Genomic DNA, 23,156 nt, shown 5'->3' with positions numbered 1-23,156 from the left:
AGAGGCCTGGATGAGGGGGATGCTCACTCATTGCCAAAGAGGGAACGCCCTCACAAAGATACTCCCCAAACAGTTTTTGGACACTGAAGACTTCTTTTCATGCATCAGCTCAGGCTGCTTTGGGAATGGTAACCTTTCGTCTTTCTTGGGACCCTGTTAGCCGGGCGGTGCTATTCTCATCATTTTGTTCTATGCAGAGTGTAGAAGGGCCATTCTGGGACAGGCGATGTCCCAGGTGGCACTGTTGGGTGCGGGACCCAATGCCACCCTCGGCACTGCCCCCCAAGGCCCTGCTCTCAGATTCCGTCGGGTGAGACCCCCCCCACACACACACACACACTGGGACAATCCTCAGTGGAACAAGAGCTCATGAGACCCCAGTTGAAGTTTCCAGAACACAACCCCTCCGCACTCAGCACCACATACCTTCCTCTCGTCGACTCCCTCCGAGGCCAACACAAGCTTCTTCAGGAGCGGGGGGTCCAGCACCTGGAATCGCCTGCGGAACTGGGTGAGCCCCATGTGGTCAGCGTAGCCTGGGGGGAGTAGGGAGACACAGAGTACAGATGAGAAGACCGAGCCCCGTGCCCTGGATGGAAACCCGGACAGGCGTTCGGGGTCCTGCTCCCAGCCTGGCTACAACTTGCTCTGCGGACTCACGTCTTGGGGCTGCAGTTTCTCCGTTTGCTAATTGCAGGAACTGAACTTGATCGGCGCTTCCCAAATGCATCGCCCAGAATACAAACCCAACACAGCGCACCCCTGAAAGTCTGGAAAAGCTGCACACTTCCGCCTCCTGGGTGTGTGTCAGCACCTGAGGCCAAGGCTCAGACAACACCTGCTGTGGGCGGGGGGTGCCCCATTGGGCCTGGAGTTTCCCGAAGCTGTTGGACCACGCAAACTTTCCCGTCTAACACTTATGTTCTTATCCCACAGGCTGCACATGGGGAGGCAGCACTGGGCAGCAAATGAGGGCTTCCCTGTCCTACCACGTAGGGTGGACACGGCTGAATCCTCACTGTGGGAGACTGGGCAGACAAGGGGCCTTCCAAAGCCCCGGAGAGAAAGCAACATGGGAGATGGCACTGGACGGGGCCACGACGGTTTCCCAGGAGACGCTGGTCTGGAAGGGAAGTCGAGTCAGAGGAAGCCGTACAGGAAAGACCAGAGCGGGGAAATCTAAGGTTTGCTCTGCTGTCGAAGTGACAGTCGACACTCACCATCTGGGTGACACCTGGGTGACATCTTCCATGAGCTAGGGGTGCTTGGAGGGTTATCTTGTTGTGCCCATTTTTACAGATGTGGGAACTTAGGCGCCGAGTGCTAACTAGGACGTCACACAAGGTTGCAGAGTAACTTCCCCAGCTGGGATTCAAACCCGGGCAGTGACAATAACCAGGGCGGTGGAGGATGGACAGAGATAAGCAATGATGAGGCCCAAAGGAACTCAAACTCAGACCCCAGGCCTCAAGGTTTGGACCTTTTTCCTGGTGACAAAAGGCATGGCGGTTGCTTTTAGAAAGACCCCTCGGGTGGCTGGGTGGGAAAAGGTCTGGGGACCTCTCACCCTGCTTCTGAGACTTGGCTTCACCGTAAGCCAGTGCATGAGTCAGCAGGAAGAAGCTGGGCGTGTGTCGCTAATCCAGGAAGCCTTCCTGGGGGAGGAGGAGGGTCTCCAGCCAGCTTTGCAGGATGTACCCAGCACAGACAGGGAACCCCTGAGAGCTCACAGATGCACTTTTAAGTCAGACTTATCTGGATTTTCATCCCATTTCTGGCATGATTAGCTACATCACTGGGGACAAATGATACCACCTTTTTATGATTCGATTTCTTTACCTGTCAAATGAGAATAATAAGATCTCTTCTCACTCGGTCACTCTGAGGATTACAATTGATGCCTGTTCACGGCGAGACGGCTAACGGATATTCTGTGCTTTTCCACACCCAGCCACTCTTTTAAGCATCATTCTCTCTCTCTCTCTCTCTCTCTCTCTTTTTTTTTTTTTTTTTTTGGACAAGTAGAGTTATAGACAGTGAGAGAGAGAGACAGAGAGAAAGGTCTTCCTTCCATTGGTTCACTCCCCAAATGCCTGCTACAGCCGGCGCTGCACCGATCCGAATCCAGGAGCCAAGTGCTTCCTCCTGGTCTCCCATGCTGATGCAGGGCCCAAGCACCTGGGCCATTCTCCACTGCACTCCCGGGCCACAGCAGAGAGCTGGACTGGAAGAGGAACAGCTGGGACTAGAACCAGCGCCCATATGAGATGGCAGCGCTGCAGGCAGAGGATTAACCAAGTGAGCCATGGCACTGGCCCCACATCATTCTCTTTATTAACTCACCAACCCCTGCAGCAACTCTCAGAGATGCGGGCTATTATGGGAGAGCAGAGGGAGGTGTGCTCTGGGTCACACCACTGGTCAAGCCCAGGCCATCTCACTCCAGATCTCAGCTGTGTCCAACAGGGAATCATTAATGAGCAACTACTATGTAGGCATCCCTCAGTATACAGTACACAGTAGGTGTGCGACTAGCTTACTGAGCAATGCTATGCAATCATCTCTCGGCAGCCATGGTGGACGGGCTCTAGGCTACTTCCACACAAGACACTCAAGTGGCTCATATAAAGCGGCATAATACTTGCCCACAACCTAGGCACAGCCTCCTCTGCATGTCTCATCATTGTTACATTAGCAATAATCCCTAATGCAATGTAAGTGCTATGCAAACCATTGTCACACTCTGGTGTTTAGGGAGCAATGACAAGACAAAAACTGTTTGACCTGTGAATTCCGGTTGAATTCACAGGATACTGGGGCACAACAGCCCGCCAGGCACTGCACCAAGGGCTTTAGGTGACAACACAGTCCCTAGCACAGAGTAGCCACTCAATAAACCGCGTGGATCTGTGCCTACCATGGATGTATGTGTGTATGTGCAGATAATATATGCATGAATTCAAAATCATAAATATTTATATGTCTGCATGCGAATAGATCTTACGTGGGTGTGATAGAGACAGAAGTGACTTAGAATAGAAAACAAAAAAGAAAAAAAAGAGGAAACACACCAGGTCTAGGAGACAGAAACTGGCAAGTTCTACCAGGAGACATCAAGCTATGCTTAGCTGGAAACCTACCCAGCCTGAGAAGAGAGGGGCCAGGCTCAGTGGTGAGGCCCCAGGCCCGAGGAAGGGGGTTCCCTGACCACAGCGTGTGCATCAGGGGCTCCAAGGGTGCACCAGTCTCCCAGGGCACCTGCCGAGACCTGAGTGGAATCGATCGGCCACAGGGACCAAGCCACCAGCTGTGACTTCTCACTCTTCCCCTGGGACATCATCTCTACCTGCCCATGGTGGTGCAGGTAGGAGAGAAGATCAGAGTTGTCCCCAGGAAAGTGAGGGTCTCACCTTCGCCCCCCATCGCTCCTAGCTCCGCTGCCCAGGGCTCCAGTATTGATTGGCGAGGATGAGGGGGACGGGGTGGTGACTACAAGCTGGGGCACCGGTGGCCACTAGAGGGCTCCCAGCCAGTCCCAGTCACCCCGTTCTTTGCGGCCAGAATGGCTGTTCCTGAGCCAGTTGTAACTGGCAGGCGGGGGAGAATCAATGGGGTGACCTTTGGGGACACACTGAAAAGAACAGGAAGGGTTAACATCAAACCCGACGTGTAGGATTGGCTAATGGAGGAAATCAGTGTGCTTATTAAAATACAGATCTGGGGTGGTTACTTGGGGCAGTGCTTAATATGCTGCTGGGAACGTCCGTGTCTCTGTGCCTGAGGTCCAGGCCTGGCTCTGGTTCCACTTCCAACTTGCAGCTACCACGCACCCCGGGAGGCAGCAGCTGATGGCTCCTGTAGGTGGGTTCCTGCCACGTATTTGGGAGACCTGGGTGACCTAGGCCTGGCTGGTGCAGGCATTTGGGGAGTAACTAACACTCTCTCCCTCTCTCTCTGTTTCTGTCTCTCTCTCCCCGCCCCAAACAAATAAAGTAAATACACAAAATAAAATTCAGGTTTGAAGTCCTCAGTCCTTTGACGAAAACCCCTCGAGGACCCCCGAGCCCCCACTTCACTTCCCCAGCCAAGGCGTTCTCGGCCCCACCCCACACAACTCTGGCTCATCCTGAACACCCTTCCCTGGAAACCCCAGGCCTCGCCACCTCTCTGCCTTGCACCTTGCTGACTCCTCTGCTCAGCTCCCTCGCCCCCCACCTCCTGGGGCTGCTTCTCACTGTCGCACTCATCAGGACTTTGCACTCCCTGCAGATGCTCGGGTCCCTCCTGCATCCCCGGGCAATGGATGCCCTGGACTCATAGCGTCGTCTTTTCCTGAGACCTCACCGGGCATCTTGTGTAAGAGGAGCAATGGCTCCTCATGATTGCCCCCGCCTCCCTAACCCAAGGCAGATGAGTTGTTGAAATAAAAGGGGGAGGCCGGCGCCGTGGCTCACTAGGCTAATCCTCCACCTTGCGGCGCCAGCACACCGGGTTCTAGTCCCGGTTGGGGCGCCGGATTCTGTCCCGGTTGCCCCTCTTCCAGGCCAGCTCTCTGCTGTGGCCAGGGAGTGCAGTGGAGGATGGCCCAGGTGCTTGGGCCCTGCACCCGCATGGGAGACCAGGAGAAGCACCTGGCCCCTGCCATCGGATCAGCGCAGTGCGCCGGCCGCAGCGCGCCGGCTGCGGTGGCCATTGGAGGGAGAACCAATGGCAAAGGAAGACCTTTCTCTCTGTCTCTCTCTCACTGTCCACTCTTCCTGTCAAAAGGGGGGGGGGGGAGACTCAGCCTTCGCTGGCCAGGAGCTGGAAACCATAAGGGCTTTGGACTCGTAAACTGCAGCCCAGTCTATGCCAGAGGTCTTGAGCAAGTCCCTGCACTTCTCCTGGCCTCAGCTGTATCATCTGTGAAATGGGGAGAATCATGCCTTGCCCTCACAGGATACAGCCTGCCAAGCTGCTGACAGGAGTGATGTGCTCCTGGCTCCAGGCGGCCACTGGGGGGCGGGCACGTCGCGGTGAGGGTGCGGGGACGAGGTGTTCTGTTCCCGTCTGTCACTTACCTGCCCTGTGCAGTCGCAGTGCCTCCAGGATGTGCGACCCTGCCAGCTGGACCCTCAGGGCGGGGATGTCCAGGGCTGGAGGCCCGCCTGCCCTAGTCTCATCTCCTCCTGGCTGGGGTGGCGTTGGAGACCCCTGCCCAGCCCTGCTCTCCAGCGGTGGGGTTGGTGTGAGACAGTGGATAAAGTGCAGGTGAGACCGTCTGATCACGTTGATCAGGGCATCCTAGAGCCAGGAACAGGGAGGTTAGGACCAGCAGTCTCAAGGGGAAGCAAACGGGTGTCTGCACTCTCCCCGACCCACATCTAGCCTGGCCTGGGCATCTTCTGGGGGCCCCTGTGTCCTGTCCCAAGGACCTCCCACTTACTCACATACTCCTAAGGTGTAAGAGTGCTTTATAGGACTGGCGCTGTGGCGTAGCGAGTAAAGCCACCACCTGCAATTCCAGCATCCCATATAGTCATTGGAAGAGTCCTGGCTGCTCCACTTCCAATCCAGCTCCCTGCTAACAGCTGGGGAGAGCAGCAGAGGATGGCCCAAGGGTTTGGGCATCTACCACCCACTTGGGAGACCCGGATGAAGCTCCTGGCTTCTGGCTTTAGCCTGGCTCAGCATTGGCTGTTGCAGTCACATGGGAACTGAACCAACAGGTGGAAAATCTCTCTCTCTTTGTCTCTCTCTCTCTCTGTCTCTTGTCTCTCCCTCCCTCTCTCTCTCCCTCTCTCTCTGCCACTCTTTCTTCAAAGGTAATAAATAAATCTTTATTTTAAAAAGAGGGCTTTACAATGACTCCCTGTTGAAACACATGGGGAAACTGAGGCATAGACCAAGGATTTTTCCAGAATGCGTATTTCCCACATTCCAGCCCATTCTCATCTGGGCTTAGCCAAAGCATGGCCTAATCAAATGTCCTCATTAGTTAGTGGGCCCCAGATCCCTGTGCAGGTAACACACGTGCAGCCTATGCTGGCTTCTGCCGCAGGGGGGCGTCTTGTGTGAGACAGGCAGACAGGGCTGGTGTGGCATCTGTCACTTTTATGCAGTGGGCCTGACTCTCAACTCAGTAATGAGTCGCCAAGGCTTTGGCCTTGGCCTTGAGTCTGTCACTTCCAGGGGGTGTAACCATGGCCACACTTAGCTGCTCAGGGTCTCCATGTCCTGCCCTTCAGAGTGTGGGGTGATGGATGCCTGCCCCTAGGGGCCTGCTGGGGAGGTTGGAGATGAAGCCAGCAGCTGACGGGGCTGGGGGAGATGGGGCCAGGGAGGCTGACGGCCGCATTCCCACGAGAGGGGGCACCCGCTCACCGTCTGCAGCTGGATCTGGGAGCACGGCGCTCTCCTCCTCACCGCGGCCAGCCTGCTGGCGAACGTCCTGCGCAGCACACGGCTCCTCTGCAGGGCCTGCTGGGAGGTGCCCTCCAGGCCCGCCACGGCCCTGCACACGGTGGGCAGCTTGGCCCGGGCCTGGAACAGGCTCCGCAGCTCCTCCCTGGAGGGCAGGAGGGGAAAGATGAGGATTGGGAGAACTTTAGGGACCCTTGGGGAAGGCTTGGCCGGAGCAGGAAGGGCCCGAGGGAAGGAGCCCACCTTGCTTCCTGAACCCTCCCTCAGACTCCCGCGCCCCAGCTGCTACCCCTTCTGCCTCAGTCCCTCCTGCTGGCTGAGCCTTGGCTTCATGACAAATGCCAGCTCCCGCCCTTGCCTTCCAATCATCTCTCCTTCTGCAAGCCTTGTCGCTTACACAGCAAGGATCTTCCAAAAGTCCCTGGAAGAACCCATGTCGTTTGCACATGAAGAAACATCTTTTCATTCCGTTTGTCCATGAACTTTTCCAAAGCACCCTCAAACCTATGCGTAACCTACTAAGCCAGCATTTGCTTAGAGGACGAAACCATCTTGCTAGCCCTAGAACAAGTCCTGTATACAGTTGGTGCTTACTGTATGCTTTCAGGCCTGAATGAATGACTCACAGGCCCAAATGGCGGTTTCTGGGGCTGCAAGATCATGTCATTGAAATAGGCAGCTTGGGAGAGGACTGTGCCTTCCCTGAGCAGCCCCGCAGGACACAGGTTCTGAGACTGGTGACAAGGACGGAAGGCCTACACTGGCCAGCCTGAGCCAGACAGAGCCTGCTGTGCCCTGGGAGGAGTGGAACTCAGAGCGGACAGTCGGCCTTCCAGGGCCCACCAGCACCAGCCCCTCCCATGGACACATCCAGGCATCTTCATCCAGGCCCCAGCCCTGAAGACCCACGGTGCATCTCCCTCTGTTCTAACCAGCTATCCCAGCCCTGAAGACCCACGGTGCATCTCCCTCTGTTCTAACCAGCTATCCCAACTATTAAGGAAATGAGTCTTGCCTGGCTGAGCAGAAAACATATAAAGCCAGTTCAATGCACGGCAGGTGCACAAGGCGTGGCCACACTCGTGTTAAAACGTTGAGTCTGGGCAGGGTGCTGAGGGCGTCCCCAGGGAGCAGGAACCAGGAGTGGTGGAGGTGGGTCCCTGGGGGGTGTGGGCCCCTCACGGGTTCAGGGAGAGGAGCTCAGGCCCTGATGCCCCCTCTGTGTGTGGACTGCTCTGTCTGCAGGGCTGAGCTGAGATCTCTGGTTTCAACTTATGCTGCGACCTTGGGCCCTTGTCCCTCCTGGTCTTAGCTCCCTGTCCACAAAACACAAGGCTTTGATCCAGACGGTGTTTTTGAAACTGCAGTGTGCGGAAGAACCTTCTGGAAAGCTTGTCAGCAATGCCAGGCCCTGTGGGGTCCAGGAATCTGAGTGTTCAACACACAGTTCTGATGCCTCCGGGGCTCTTGGCTGCAGAACCAGCGCTCTAGGAAGCAGCTCTGTTTGCTCTCAAAAGATCACCAGTGTGCAGCCGAGGGTGTGTTTCCCGAAGCTCCGGGCCTTCGCTCGCCTCTGGTCTCAGACTTTTCCCCCAGAGTAGGCCTGGATCCCCCGGGGCTGCCGTCTGGTTCACAGAGGCTTGTCTTATTCGGTATGAGTGCAGGATTTTATAGCAGGAAGGCAGGACGTTCACAAGGCCACAGACACGTGCGGAGGGCCCCCTGTGCCCCGGGCTCCTATACAAGCTGTCTGCTACTTGGCATCACCACGTCTCTCACGTGGGTGTCGTGCTCCCATTTCTCAGATTCTGACATGGAGAACCAAGTCGGGTGGCTTGAAAGAGGTGAAGCCTGGCTCCACACCTGCGCCATTGTCACTGGGTCTTGTAGCCTTGTCCAACTCCTACTGCTTTGCAGAGGGAGCACAGCCCGGAGGAGGCAAAGTGACAGCCCCTGCCCCCCATCACGCAGGTGACAAAGGGAAGTCACGAGGTTTCCCCCAGGCACCTGGCTCCCTCCTCAGTCCTCACCAACCTTCACCCCACGCCCTGCCTCGATCTCACGGCAGGGTCTGTACGCCCACGGACCCTCCTGGGTGCTGAGTTCCCAGTCAACCCTGGCCTTGTCCCGAGAGCTCTCCAGGGTCACCGAGGTGCAGTGGAATCCCCTACTCTACCATGTTTCTGCCCTGTGATCAGAAGCAAGTCTCTCCACTTTGGGGGCCTCAGTTTTCTCCTCTGTAAAGTGGGGCTAATGAAACAGTATTGCCATAAGGAATAATGAGACTTATGAAGTCTCGGTGCTGATGCAAAGCGCATAGTTGGTAGCCAATAAATGCCCCCTCCTCACAGACACCAGCACCCTCCTGGTGTGATCTTAGCTTCTTCTTTTGTCTCTAAGCTCTGCTCCTGCAGGATTCTAGCATTGAACTTGGGAGGCGCACATGCACACACACACACACACACACACGTGCGCACACGTACAACAAGCATTTTCCGATAAGCCTCTGAATTGAAAGCGACATTACTGGCAGCTCTGTGGCAGCATTTCTGGGCCGAGCAGTCAAGGAACGCCGGGGGCTTTTTTTTTTTTAATGCTGCAAAACATATCATTTCGCTTTTACGACCCCACCGAGTTTGAGGATGTCCATAAAAGTTGTTCCAGTCACATCATCTCCCAGCTGCTTAATGACAGGCAAAAAGCTAGAATAAGAAGTCATAGCCACCTCCCCAAATGGCCAGCTCCGCTGCTCGGCTGGCTTCGCTCGGGCCCCAGGGAGTCATGGTACAGCGCCAATTCAGAGACGCTCTTTGCTCCATGATGCATGCCTGGGGTTCCCAAACCAGCCCTCGCTCTGGGTGTTGTTGAGGCTGTGCAATCCTTGCAAAGGTGGGAGGCAGGGGAGAGTGCAGCCCCTCCCATGCCCCTCCCCAGGCCCCAGCCCTCGCCTCACTCACCTTTTTGACTGCTGCAGAACCTGTGGCGCGTCCAGGGCTGCGAGGTTGGGCTTGGCCCTGTGGAGCCAGCCCGTGAGGTCGTACCGCACGGGGTCATGTCCCAGCTGGTGGAAGATCTCACACTGGAGGGGCTGCTCGCACGCGCGCAGGGAAGAGGTCCCTGAAATCAGATGCTGTGCGTGAGTTCTGGGGCGGGGTGGGGGCACTCTGCAAGGGGTTGGCACCCCCAAGGACACATTTCTCCATATGAGTGTGTTTCCTGGGAGATACAGCCGGCAGCTCTGGGCACCCCCACTTCCCCTGGTGCAAGTGATCTCCTGAGTCGATCTGTGCTCCTGTGGCTTCTTCAAGCCAAGTGCCTGTGTTTTTCAAACATCCTAGCACATGCGACCTCTAGGAATTTTGATCTATACAAGGGAATTTTGAGCAATAAAAAGGTATATTTACTTTGGTGCTCTTTTTGTTTAATTTACTTATTTAATTTAGAAGCAGACACAAAACACACAACACACAACAGCTGGGAGGCCAAAGTTAGGAGCCGGAACTCCATCCAGGTCTCCCACAGGAGTGGCAGGGGCCCAACTGCTTGAGCTGTCACCCCACTGCCTCCCAGGGTCCATATTAACAGGGAGCAGGAGTCAGAAGCCAAGGCCAGGATTCGAACCCAGGAACTCTGATGTGAGACATGAGCATCTTAACTGGGTCAAATATCTATCTCAGGACCAAATTCCTTTAAAATTCAGGCATACGAGGGGTTTTTAAACAGTTCATGAAACAGTGCATTTTATGGAAAAAACCGCATGGACTTCAAAAATTGTTGGCACCTAAATCAATTCCTTTAAGCCCATTTTCCACAAACTTTTTGAAGTGCCCTCATTTATACCCAGATATCCCCTATGTTGCAATTCACTTAATTTATTTCATTCTGTTGTCTCATGGTTTCGTAAGGACATTGATTTGCAAAGGAGACCTCTACTGCAGCTTGGATGTATTCACTTTCTAAAATGAACGGCGATAAACGTGCTATTATTAAACACCTCAAAAGCATGCATTCACGTGCCACGTAAACTTGTCCTGAATGCCATTCACCAAGTAACTTGCGAGCACAATCTCGGGCGAGGCTGGTTGCAGGAGACAAGGCTGGAGAAGTAAGTGGGTTTGGGGCTGGCGTTTGAGGAAACCTGGACAACTCCACCACATATCACCATGTCAAAAGGGGCCAAGCCACGGGAGCCTCTGAGCCTCAGTTTCCCCCCTCTATAAAATATGGCTTACATCCCACAAGGGTACTTCCAAAGCTCACGAACTGTGGCATTAAAAGATAAGTTTATTCTGTTGCCAAAAAAAAAAAATTCCAATCCAGGCATACAAAGAGTCTCCACCGAAATATTTTAGCATGGAAATAAACTTCTCTTTCGACTCCATGTTTCCACGAACTGTTTGATGTACCCTCACACACATAATGCGGTGCGGAAGGCATACGACTTACAGGAGAAAATGGGCCAGTTACTGTGTTTGACATTTGGCTGGTGGTCTGGAGGTAGAAGGTGTTTATGTCTACACATCCCCTCTGTGCTCAGGATCGTGCCTGGCACCTGACCAAGCTCAGAAGTGTCTGTGGAACGTATCAGTGAGTGAGTGAATGAGTTTCCGGCCACTTTCGGTATTTACTGTAGACATTCGGGATACTCACACATTTGGGATGAGCTCCCTGCACTGAAACGCGGCCCGGGGCCAGCCGTTACTAGAGGTGGCAGTACGCATGCTGCTTTAATTCCTGCACCTACTCTGGATGGTCTTTCTTACTTTCTCTCCCCAGCCTGCTCTTGTCAACACACCCACCTGCGTGCATCAGGGTCTCGAGTCCTCCCAAATCCCAGTGTGCTGCTACTAAGCCGTGCTGAGGGGACAGGCACTGGGCACAGCAGACAAACATCACTTAGAATGCCAAGTCTCGTGGCTGATGGAGAGCCTGTGTCCAACGCCCAGCTGCAGCTCCTGACTCCAGTTTCCTGCTGGGGCAGCCCCCAGACGCAGTAATGATCTCTCAAGGAAGCGGGTCCCAGCCATCCACGTAGGAGCCCTGGGCAGAGTCCTCCATGCCCAGCCCTGGCCTGGCCCAACTCCCACAGTTGAAAGCATTTGTGGAATAAATCAGCAGATGGAGGTTCATTCTCTCTCTCGCTCACTCGCTCGCTCAATAAACAAAGAAAAACTTAAAAATGAACTTAAGCTGCAGAGGATGCATTTCTTGAATCCCTGCAAAACAAGCCGAGGCTGAGAGCCTTGTGGCTTCCAGCGATCCAGGGGCAAGGACTCTGCCACGCCTCTGGCTGCTCAGAGCCCACTTCCTGCACTCACTTCCTGGGTGGCCTGGGGGTCCGGCGTCAGGGAAGTTAGCAGCAGGGGTCAGGTCAGGAAAGCGTCGTCGCTGCATCAAGAGCCCCCTGGCAGCTGTGCAGCCCCAGGGGAGAGTGAAGCACCCCTTGGGCAGAGAGGTGATGACCTGCACACCAGGCTCTGGCAGCACTGTGTCTGTGTGCATGGCCGCCGCCCTCTGCTGGACGGGGAGGGGTCGTGTTCATTCATCACTAGATCCAGCTGCTGGCAGAGCTGGGCTCTGAATGAGAACCCCACCAGGGCTGGAGGAGGAAGAAGGGAGACCAAAGGATGTTAATATTTGCAAAGTCCCAGCCAGGCTTCCGGCATTCTCTGCCTGGACCTGCTAACGTGCACGGTGCTCAGTGACATGGGCACCACCGGGCTTTCAGGAACACGGCATAGATGTCCAGGGAGCTGACTGAGGCAGCTTGGCTGAAGCCGCCCAGCGCTGCAGGAGGACCTGTCTCCATCCAGGCTGGTGGCCCAGCTCATGGAGATGCTACATCTTCAGGAAAACAACCCCTAGACCCCAGGACTGCCCACTCTCCCGAGGGCCCACAATGCTGTCCATCACAGCACCGCACAGGCAGTCTTTTGCCTTCAAGATGCTCCTAGAAGACGGAGTCTTTCTCAGCCTCTGCCTTCATCACCTCCTGCAGGAGCCTGACCCCCCCCCCCAAACACACACACACACACAAACCAGGGTGGCTTCTGCACACTGGATTCTCCGGGCTGCTTCAGAGCCCTGCTCAGCCGCTGTGGCTGTGCGTGCCTCTCACCTGATCACCTGCCAGACCTGGGCTCCGGGAGGGCTGCCCCCAGCCCCCTGTGGGGATACTCAGCAAACACACCGCAGGGAAGGGTAAGAGGTCATTCATATCCAGCCCCGATTAGGCAGAAAACCCATGAGTTCTGGGTGATTGAATGTTACATGAACTCAGAGCTAATCAGAAAGCCCTGGGGGAAAGCTTGCTTATGTATGTATGTATGTATATATGTATTAGCAAAAATGTCTGAGTGAATGTGTCTGCTCCAGCTGGCTCAGGGCAGAGGGTGTGAGAGTTTCTGCCCCTGGGAGCTGTGAGCAGCCTGCCCCGCCCAGGGACTTGGGGGTTGGCAGGGTCGGCTCATGTAAGCAGGAAAGTGGGGGCCACAATCCACTGGGCCCCTCTCCACCCCAGGTGGCCTGCACGGTGCCTTCTGGCTCTGACCCTACTTCCTCCTCTGTCTCAGCACCCACATCCAGGGAATAGCTCCTTTAGGAACCCCGTGTCTCTGGACCCTGGATCACAGAGCGTTCACATACCCGTCTGCTCTGAGTATTTATCATGCATCTCCTCACAGGAGCCGTCTCTCTGCAGAGGGCAGCGGCCCAGCCCTGCCTCACGCATCTGGCTTTCCCCGGAAGGAAGCTGACGGCTGAGCAAGGCTGTGACAGCCGACGGTGCCCACTGCAATGGAGAGGAAGGAAACAGGGGAGGAAGCCAGGAGTATGGGGCGGGGGGATATGTTAGTATCTTAAAAATCTCTAGTTACTGGCCGGCGCCGCGGCTCACTAGGCTAATCTGCCTGCGGTGCCGGCACACCGGGTTCTAGTCCCAGTCGGGGCGCCAGTTCTATCCCGGTTGCTCCTCTTCCAGGCCAGCTCTCTGCTGTGGCCCGGGAGTGTAGTGGAGGATGGCCCAGGTGCTTGGGCCCTGCACCCGCATGGGAGACCAGGAGGAAGCACCTGGCTCCAGGCTTTGGATAAGCACAGTGTGCCAGCCATAGTGGCCATTTCGGGTGAACCAACAGGAGGAAGGCCTCTCTCTCTGTCTCTCTCTCACTGTCTAATTCTGCCTGTCAAAAAAAAAAAATCTCTAGTTATTCATTTTTAGGTTTTTGATAGGCAGATATATATACATATATATGTGTATATATATGTATCTTTATATATATATTTATATATATGTGTGTCTTTATATATATAAAGACACATAGATAGATAGATAGATAGATAGAGATTATAGATGGAGGGGGAGAGAGAGAGAGAGAGAGAGAGACCTCTCATCCACTCCCCAAATGCTGCCATCAGCCGAGGCTGGGCCAGGCTGAACCAGGAATTCAGTCTGGGTCCCCCCACGCGTGGCAGAGGCCCACCTACCAGAGCCATCACCTGCTGCTTTCCAGGGTGCACACAAGCAGGCAGCTGGAACGAGGAGCTGCGGCCAGGATTTGAACCGGCGGCACTCTGACGTGGATGCGGGCATTCCAAGCAGCCTCGTAACTGCTAAGCCAAATGCCCGCCCCACGCAAGGGCGTCAGGGAGGTCCCGAGACCTGAAGGTGAGGGATCAGGCTATGCCAGAATGCGGCACACGTGTGCTCCAAGCAGAAGGGGCTGCCAGTGCAAGAGCTGCTCTGTGGGCCTGTGCTCCGTGAGTCTGAGCAGCAGCAAGGCGACTGGCATGATTGGAACAGGACGGGGTTCGGGGGGCAACCTGGCAGAAGCCCTGGAGTGCTTGCTACATCCGGGGCTCTGAGGAGGCAAAAGGACACAAGGCAGAGATGAGCCCTGTCCTGGGGGCACTGGGAAAGTCATGAGGACGGGCAAGGGAAGCAAAGAAGCAGCCAAGCCATTGCAGAGCCTGGAAGGAGCCCTAGGGAACTCAACAAGGAGCCAAGGATGAGGGGGTAAAAGGGGGTTCCCCGGGGACAGTGGCACCCAGGACAGGTCTCCGAGCACACCAGCATGTTCATCCCCTCGCCAGCCCCAGGAGTGGCACACACCACTGTTGTCATGTCACAGACAGGGAGCAGACTGCCCACAGAGTGCTCCACTACCACTCAGCAGTGGGGCAGGGGCCAGGCCCTGGTCCCCGGGGCCAAAAGCCTGGGCCTTTCCCAGCTCTGCCTCCTGGCCTATTTTGGATCTGACTGGGCTTCGTACCCCAAGCCCCAGCCCATCCACACGCTCTCGCTGAGCCCATCCAGTGGGCAGGCAGGGACCACTTCTGCAGCTTGCAGAGGGGTTGCCGGGCTGCCTGGCCCTTGGAGTGAGGCCACCTGGGGTTGCCGGCAGCTCCATGCTCCGTGCCTACGGGGCCCTCAGCAGCCAGCTGGCCTCTGCAAGACCTCCCTACCTGACTGCAGTGGGAGGGGGCCCAGGTGAAGGGCTCCACAAGCATCAGTCTCCACTCTTGAGTGCAGCACGGCGATGCACCATAGGCCCCAGAGCCACGGGGGAGGCGAATTCACCACTTCCAAGGTCAAGCTCAATGCCAGGGCCTCCAGGGTAAGGACCATCCAGGACTGCCTTGTGGCTTTCCTGGACCCCGGGCCCTTGTGTTTTCATGGATTCCTTCCTCTACATTTTAAATGTTATGACCATATTCATATAAAGGTAAATACGGTCACATATCACACAATGATGTTTCAGTCAATGACAAGCCATGTATGCGGCAGTGGTCCCATAAGATTCACCCAGTGACATCATAGCAGTCTTAGTTTGAGTAACTATACTCATGATGTTTGTACAATGATGAAATTAACCTGGGCCCAGTGCTGTGGCGTAGCAGGTAAAGCCGCTGCCTGCAACGCCAGCATCCCATATGGGTGCTGGTTTGTGTCCCAGCTGCTCCACTTCTGATCCAGCTCCCTGCTAATGGCCTGGGGAACGCACAGGAGGATGGCCCAAGTGCTTGTGATCCTGCCATCCACATGGAAGTCCTGGAAGAAGATCCTGGCTCCTGGCTTCAGCCTGGCCCAGCTCCAATCATTGCAGCCATAAGGAGAGTGAACCAGCAGATAGAAGATCTCTCTCTCTCTCTCTCTCTCTATCTCTCTCTCTTTCTCTCTTTCTCTCTCTCTCTCTCCTCTGTCTGCAGATCTTCCAAATAAATCTTTTTTCAAAAGAAGAAATCACCTAATGACACATTTCTCAGAACTTCTCCCCATCAGCAAGCGATGCCTGACTGTAGATGAACATTGTATTTGACCTTTGATTTTTTCCCCCTTTCACTTTTCACAGAAACGAACACATTTTCCTGGCCTCCCCAAAGCCCGGTGGACACCAGGCTCCATGCCTCCCTGCCTTACAGAGACGTCAGTCCTGACTCCACCTCCTTCAGAGCCAGGGTCTCCAGGATTCATGTGTGTATCCATGCTCTGAGCTCACCCCAAGGCACGCGGCTGGAGCCATCAGCCACCACCACCACTGTTCCTGCTGCTTTTGCAAAAATCTAGTGCACCCCCAGGAATCCACCTTGAGTGCCCAGGGCAGAGGCCTCAGCTGCTCATCCCAGGACGGAAGCTCCTGCTGGCACTGTTCAGCTCTCCTCTTAACTTCCAAGACATCCAAGGCTCCACCAAGATCCAGCCTGTGGAGGTCACCGGTGCTGGCCACGTGGCCACAACAATGCTCATTCCCCAGTTCCCTCCCTGCTCAACACTGAATGCAGTCCAGCCCTCCTCCATCTTCCGTGGCTTCTGGGTGCCACGTTCCCTGCCACACCCTTGGCCACCTTGCCACGGACCCCCTTGGCCCTGGAATGGCCCAAGCCTGAGTCCCTCTCTACCACCCCTCCTTCCCCCGGCGACCTCCGCCAGAGCCACGGTCCTCAGACTCTTTGCAGAGTCACCTGCTTTATTGCCCACGTCCGGTGCTGGCACGGCTGTTCCGCAGGGCTGAAGGTGTTTTCTTTGCTCGCCGACATCCCTCCTGGGCAAGGACAGCAGCTGTCACATGCCAGGGAGCTCCATAAATATTTGCTGAATGAACCGATGAATGCGTGAACCCATATCCTGGTCCCCTCAAAGCCGGCTGGGACTGGTCAGATCCCATGGTGTATTTGCCTTCTTAGTGTGGGAGTCACAAGCATTTCAAAGGCAGACAAACCTTGTGTTGAGTCTACTCTCCAGTGGCCTTGTACAAGCATCCCTGGCCCTCTGGATAAAAAGATCTCCCTACAAATGCGCGACAGAATCCTCCCAAGCCCTAGGCCTACAGCGGCTCCGTACGCCACCCTGCCCACGTACAAGCCACCCCTTACATGATGAAGAGATCTTCCTCCCCCTCGTCAGTCAGTAGACTCGCAGGGACTGGGGCTCTGTTGGGATCCAAGGTTTATGGGGAAATTCTAGAGAAGGAAGACCTAGAGGTGCCTCCCTTCCCCATTTAGCAAGTGCGTCAATGAAGACCACGTCAGGTGTGCTTAGTATGTCGTAAGGGGATGTAGAGTGGTTGGACTTGAACTTGGGGCTTACCAAATCCCATGAAATCACTGCTACAACTTCCTCTCTCCATCTCCCTTCTTGCTTCCTCTCCCACCAACCCAACCCATCCCCAAATACTGTGGGTTTTATGTGCAGAATACCTCCTGACTCTGGTTGGTCTACCTTGCTGCATTGTCTCAGCACTACTCCAGGGGTGAACTTTCTAGAACCTTCCATGACTCTGACCATATATCACACTGCTTAGAATCTTTAATGACTTCTCATCGCTCTAGGGTAGAGACCAAAGTGAGTGTGTGGCCAGCAAGGCCCTCCGTGGGCTGAAAGGTCCAACCTCCCCTGCTGTACTCCCTTGCTCTCTGTTAGGTGCACCTGCAAACATCTGGTGCTGAGAGAGCAGTCTCAGCTCACTGCAGCCCTGGGCACTGGCCCATGAGCTTGGCCACTGTCCCTTCCTCGTGAGGACATGAGTCACACCAGGCGGGTGCCCCACCGTAAGGAACAGCACCCAGCACCCAGCACACAGGAGCTGCTAACACATTTGCTGAGCACTGGAATGCATGAACACATCCATGAACAAGAGCACACGTGTGCACGAGCACACGCATTCTTGCACCCAGAACCTCTGTGCGGGGCCTTCCAGGGGCTTCCCTGCAGCTGGCAACGGCAGATTCCAACACCAGGGCTGGACGCATTCCTTACCTTCAGCCCCGGCTCCTTTCTTCTCAAAGGCCGCACACAGACGCTCAAGCACCACGCTGTCGCTGGAGCCCTCCACCCGGACCTCCTCATCCAAGACCCAGAAAAGGCCCCCGGCGTCCTCGGCACCTCCTCCGGCTGCCAGGGGGACCTGGAGGGAGACCCAGCACACACTGAAAGGTCTGACCCCGAGCAGGGTCAGGCCTGAGATCCTCCTCACGTTGATGGGGAGCCGGGGCAGGAGATGGATCTGAGTCACCGGCAGCAGGACCAGGTTAACCCCCAGGCTCTCAGCACTGAAGCCATAAAACGTTTTGGTGGCTTGGGGTCTGAACCCTGCCTGCATCCCCATCTGCTGTGTGGCCTTGGGCAGCCTACTGCGCCTGTCTGAGCCTCCTTTTATGATGGGTAAAATGCAAGCTGGAGACCTGTTCCTCAGAAGACCACAGTAAGGGTGTAATGAGGGGGAGACCCTCTGCCGGCTGCATGCTTCGGGAGACACAGCGGTGGTGGTCCTGTGTTCACACACAGCCAAACATGAAAGGACTCATTCCATCCACGCCGCTTCTTCCGAGCAGGTTCTGTTATTTTTTTTTAACACTGAAATCTCGAGGGGGGAATGAGAAACATGTACTCAAAGAACGTCTCAGAGGAGAAGCTGAGCGTGGTTTGATAGTACGGACGTGGAATTTCAAACCTGGCCGTGAGCTTCACAGGCTGCCAAGGCAACCCTGTAATTTTCTACATGAGAATCAGAGTGGGGTTTGGGGGTGTTTACGGGGTTTCTCCAAGGGCCCAGAGGAAACTGGCAGAACCAAAACAGCACCGAGTGCTTAGGGAGGAAGTGGGATGTGCAGAGTGACCGCCCGCTGGGCATGCCTTGGGCTGGAGGGCTCCCCAGCGGGTGGAGCTTTGGGTGCTAATGCAGGAAAGTTCTGTGCAAGCCAACTGGTCAACCTAACTGGGGACTACAGGTCCACACCCCTCGGAGACCCAGAGAGAGGCAGGGACACAGGCAGGGTGAGTTGGAACTGGATCTTAGGTACCCCAGGCCTTCACCTTGGCCTTCTCCATTGGGGCTGAAACCAGCAGCCCACCCATCCACAAGAGGCAGCCATTTGCAGCTACAGCCATGGCCGTGGGGCCCACACCACCCTTCCAAACCAACACTGCCCAGCCCTTGCAAGGAGAGGCTCAGGGGAGGGAGCTCAGAGAGCAGGGAGAACAAGCCAGGGAAACACCCACCAGCAGCTCACACCTGTCGAACAGCCAGCACCACTTGCAAACAAGGAGGGTTTGCAATGACTGACGGTGCCTGCTGTGGGTCCTAATGAGGCTTGGAAGCCACCCTGGTGCACAGTAGATGAGCAGTGAGGAGGATAGCAGCCCATCACCTATGTGTTCAGCTCTCCAGGGGAGACCACCGTCCCCATTTTGGAGATGAAAAGACTGAGGCTTGGGGAGGTGAAGGAATGTGTTCAAGGTCTCCAAGACTGGAGCCAAGCCTGGCAGGACCCACGGTGCTCCAAGATGCGAAAGAGGGAAGAAGTCGAGTGAGAGGACCAAGGGCAGTTCCTGGGTTAGGCTGGGCAGAGGTGCAGCTGGGGTCAGCAGGGGAGGTCCTCGCGATGGGGGAGTGAAATAAGGACTCTGAGCTCCCCTAAATGAGTGCTTAGCTGCTCTCGTGGCCATCAGGGGTCTGGACCCAACAATAAGCTGTGCTGGCCATTCCCTGAGGCCCCTAGTCTCTGCCAGGCCCACCACCTTCATCTTAACCTTGGGTCTTCCAAGTGACAAAGGCTGCAGGCCACTGGGCATGGACCCCTTCAGCTCTGACCACAGGCTCCCCTGGGTGTGACTCCTTCCTAAGACCCACTCAGACCCCAAGCCCGCGGGGCTTCCCAAGCTGACAGCAGCTCCGTCTCCAGCAGTCTGGGCCACGCCCCAGACCCAACAGCACAGAATCTGGGGGGTGGGTCTCAGGCACCAGTGCTTCTAACAACCCCACGTGATTCTGGGTGCAGACTGCGCTTCCGACCAGGCGGCCTTGCACTGAAATGGCCACGTGGCATCTGAGAGCCTCATTTCCCTGAGCACCGGGTTACCTGGGAGGGACTCTGGTCCACAACAGCCACCGAGGTCGCTGGGGAGCGCTCCGGGAGGTCAAACTGCACAGGAACGCCTTCCTGGAAAAGGGCAACATTTCACAGTTAGCACCTGCGGTGAGTCGAGTGTGGAGAGCCCTCCAGCTCTTTCATCATCACCATTCAGCCCCTTTATTTTAAAACGTTGACTGACTGATTGATTTTGAGAGTGAGAGAGAGCAGTTCCACCTGCTGGTATACTCCCCAAATATCCACCACTGCCACGACTGGGCCAACCCAAAGCTAGGAGCTGGGCACTCCATCCAGGTCTCCCACGTGGGTGGCAGGAACCCAGCTACTCCAGCCATCACTGCTGCCTCCCAGGGTCTGCATGAGCAGGAAGCTGCATCAGGAGTGGAGCTGGGACTCAAATCCAGGCCCTTCAGGACAGAGTGCTGGGGTCTCAGCTGGTTTCTTCACTGCTATGCCAAACACTGAGCCTCATTCAGCCCTTTTTAAAAACATTTTTTTTTTTTAGTTATGGGAACCTACACAGAACACAAGCCTTATCCCTTGACCGATTGTAAGTATGTGGATCAGTGATCTGGATGCACTCACCCTGCGAGCAACCATCCTGTCTTCCTCGAGAACTTCATCCCGCAACGCCCCTCAGCCGGCTTCCCGGCCCCCCGCCCCCTGCAGCCCTGCTAACTGCTGTTTCACTTTCCATCTCTAGGACTTTGACTGCTGCTCTGAGTACTTCATTTACGTGGAATCACACGCTACGTGCCCTTTTGTGGCTGGCTCATTTCGCTGAGCATAACGCCCTCAACGTGTGTTTATTGTTGGAGCAGGTGTCAGAATTGCCTTCCTTCTGAAAACCGTGCACACAGCGCTGACTGTGGATCCGTTCATCTGCTGATACGCACTTGGACTGCTGTCACCTTTCAGCTGTTGTGAACAATGTCGCTACAGGCACGGGGATACGAGTATCTCCTCAAGACCCGGCTTGCTTTCTTTGGGGTAAATACTCAGAAAGTGAAATTGCTGGATTGTGCAGTAATTCTATTTTTAATTTTTTGGAGGGATTGCTATCATGGGATCCCCAGTGGCTGCACCATCTTCACTGCCCTCCCCCCAACCCCTGCCAACAAACAGTGGACAGTTTCTATTTCCCCACATCCACACCAACACTTGCTGTTTCCTGTTCTGTGTGGAGTTTGTATGGTTCTGTTTTGGCCGCAGCCTCTCTAACAGGTGCGAGGTGACGTCTCGCTGTCGTCTGATTCACATTGCCCTGAGGACCGGCGAGCCTGAGCTTGTTGGCCATTCACGTGTCTTCCTTAGGGAAATAGCTACTCGTTTGCTCAGTTCTCGATGGGATCACTTTGCTTTTACTCCCTCTGTGACTTCGGGTGGGAAGAAAGATTATATGCCAATGTTCCGATAGCATTTTTTTTTTGGCAGGCAGAGTTAGAGAGAGAGAGAGAGAGAGAGTAAGGTCTTCCTTTTTCCATTGGTTCACCCCCCAAGTGGCCGCTACGGCTGGCGCGCTGCGCCGATCTGAAGCCAGGAGCCAGGTGCTTCCTCCTGGCCTCCCACGAAGGTGCAGGGCCCAAGCACTTGAGCCATCCCAGGCCACAGCAGAGAGCTGGGCTGGAAGAGGAGCAACCAGGACATAATCTGGTGCCCCAACCGGGAATAGAACCCGGGGTGCCAGCGCAGCAGGCCGAGGATTAGCCTAGTGAGCCTCAGTGCCTGCCCTGATAGCATCTTGAAACAGCCCAACATCCTAATAACTCAGGACAGACTTTTAGAATATTTTCTGAGCACTTAATAAGTACTGAGCGAAGTGCTCAGTGCAGGGGAGAATGGGTAGACACTATGGATAATAATAGATAATAATCAGACAATAGATAATAATCAGAATGTCCAGACACCTTACACTTGGGAACCACCCAGGTATCCAGAGCAGAGTTAACACAAAATCAGACAAAGCCACTGAAATGCTCGTTTACTAAGATCTGGAAGCAGAGTGAGCAAATGTAATGCTGGGAGAAAAATAAGCATGGGCAGAGGCGACGACGCATGGGAAAGTGACACTCGGGAGCAGGGACAGCGGCTGCCACCAGGGCCGTAGCAGAAGGAAACTGTTCTCTGCTACTTGCTCTCTGCTTGCACTTTCCGTGTATTTAATAACTGACAGGAGAAAGTGAAAGATGGGGGGAGCGGATGTGATATCCACTACCGGACACGGAAGACTCGGTTCAGCCCAGGCACTTCCTGTCCCACGCCATTCAGTGCTCCAGGCAGCCCCGTTAGGGAGGTGAGAGACAGCAGCTGTACAGTGAACCCCTGTTCTACACCCTGCCCTGGACCCGGGCTCTTTGCAGGGAGATTTTGCAGCTTCTCCAGCCAGAAGCAAAATCGACCCCATGAATCAGGACCCCACTCGCCGGGACCGATGTCATACAGCAGAAGGGACCCTGGCCCAGCCCCAGGGTGCCCCCCATGCTTCTGGCTGCTGTCCTGCAACCCTGCCCAGGGCCATGTGAACAGTCTGCTGGGGTTGAGATATCCATGGAGCAGAGACGGGGTAATCCCAGCCACTGCCTGCTCAAAGCCGGCTGCCCCCCTGGACACAGCTTTCCATGTGCTTGGGGACCATTTGGACATCTCTGGAGAAATGCCCATGCCCAGAATGGCCTGGGACAGCCCAGCCACCCACCTACCGGACATCTGACCACAGGCTCTGGAGCTGTCCCCACCACGACCTGGGGAGCTCCCCAGACTCCCCAAAGGCTCTTACTCTCATGTCACCATATCTGGGAACTTGTCTATAGTGTAGCATTATGGTGGCACATCGTAACCAATACACGAGTATTACTGTCTGCATCTTCCATGTGGCGAAATTGAGGGTCAGAGAAGGGGAGCGACTTTCCTGAGGCCACACAGCCAATGAGTAACAGAGTTAAGATTAGACCCCAGGCTGCATCAACATCATTGGATGGAGATTTATCTGTGTGGATGCCTTCATTCCACTGCAAAGAAATAACTGGTATTTTAATACTTGTCACCCTACTGATGAACAATATGGCTACTTCTACTGGTTATCTGCACATGTCAACTTGTTCAAGGAAGAAGGGGAGAGATATGGCCGGGGGTGGAGCTGCATCTGGGGCCCTCGCAATGTCCTCACAGCCACCCGGCTGATGGACGTGCACGTGTGTCCACTTGGATAAAGTCATTGAGCTGTGCCCCTGTGGTTACGGACTTCTCTCTGTTGCTATGATCAGAATGTGTCCCTCCCAAAATTCAAGTATTGAAACTTAATGGTGGCTGGCGCCGCGGCTCATTAGGCTAATCTTCCACCTTGCGGTGCCAGCACACCGGGTTCTAGTCCCGGTCAGGGTGCCGGATTC

At 55.2% G+C, this 23,156-nt stretch overlaps 1 protein-coding gene across 4 annotated transcripts in view; it reads right to left on the bottom strand.

The window, feature by feature from the left end:
* Positions 1 to 23,156, bottom strand: part of MYO18B (myosin XVIIIB) — a 258,865-nt gene that overhangs the window by 169,113 nt on the left and 66,596 nt on the right. For all 4 annotated transcript variants that reach the window (XM_089322921.1, XM_089322923.1, XM_089322922.1 and 1 more), the window contains exons 16-21: positions 19,756 to 19,836; positions 17,654 to 17,801; positions 9,360 to 9,519; positions 6,364 to 6,547; positions 5,061 to 5,283; positions 427 to 536 (exon numbers count right to left, since the gene is read on the bottom strand). In XM_089322921.1, coding sequence (XP_089179047.1) covers positions 427 to 536; positions 5,061 to 5,283; positions 6,364 to 6,547; positions 9,360 to 9,519; positions 17,654 to 17,801; positions 19,756 to 19,836 — 906 coding nt within the window. The remainder of the gene's footprint in view (positions 1 to 426; positions 537 to 5,060; positions 5,284 to 6,363; positions 6,548 to 9,359; positions 9,520 to 17,653; positions 17,802 to 19,755; positions 19,837 to 23,156) is intronic.

This window comes from Oryctolagus cuniculus, chromosome 21 (assembly GCF_051225735.1).
Source record: "Oryctolagus cuniculus isolate XC-2025 breed Fujian yellow rabbit chromosome 21, ASM5122573v1, whole genome shotgun sequence".
NCBI classification, from domain to species: domain Eukaryota; kingdom Metazoa; phylum Chordata; class Mammalia; order Lagomorpha; family Leporidae; genus Oryctolagus; species Oryctolagus cuniculus.
This window is presented reverse-complemented; position numbering and strand designations above follow the sequence as displayed.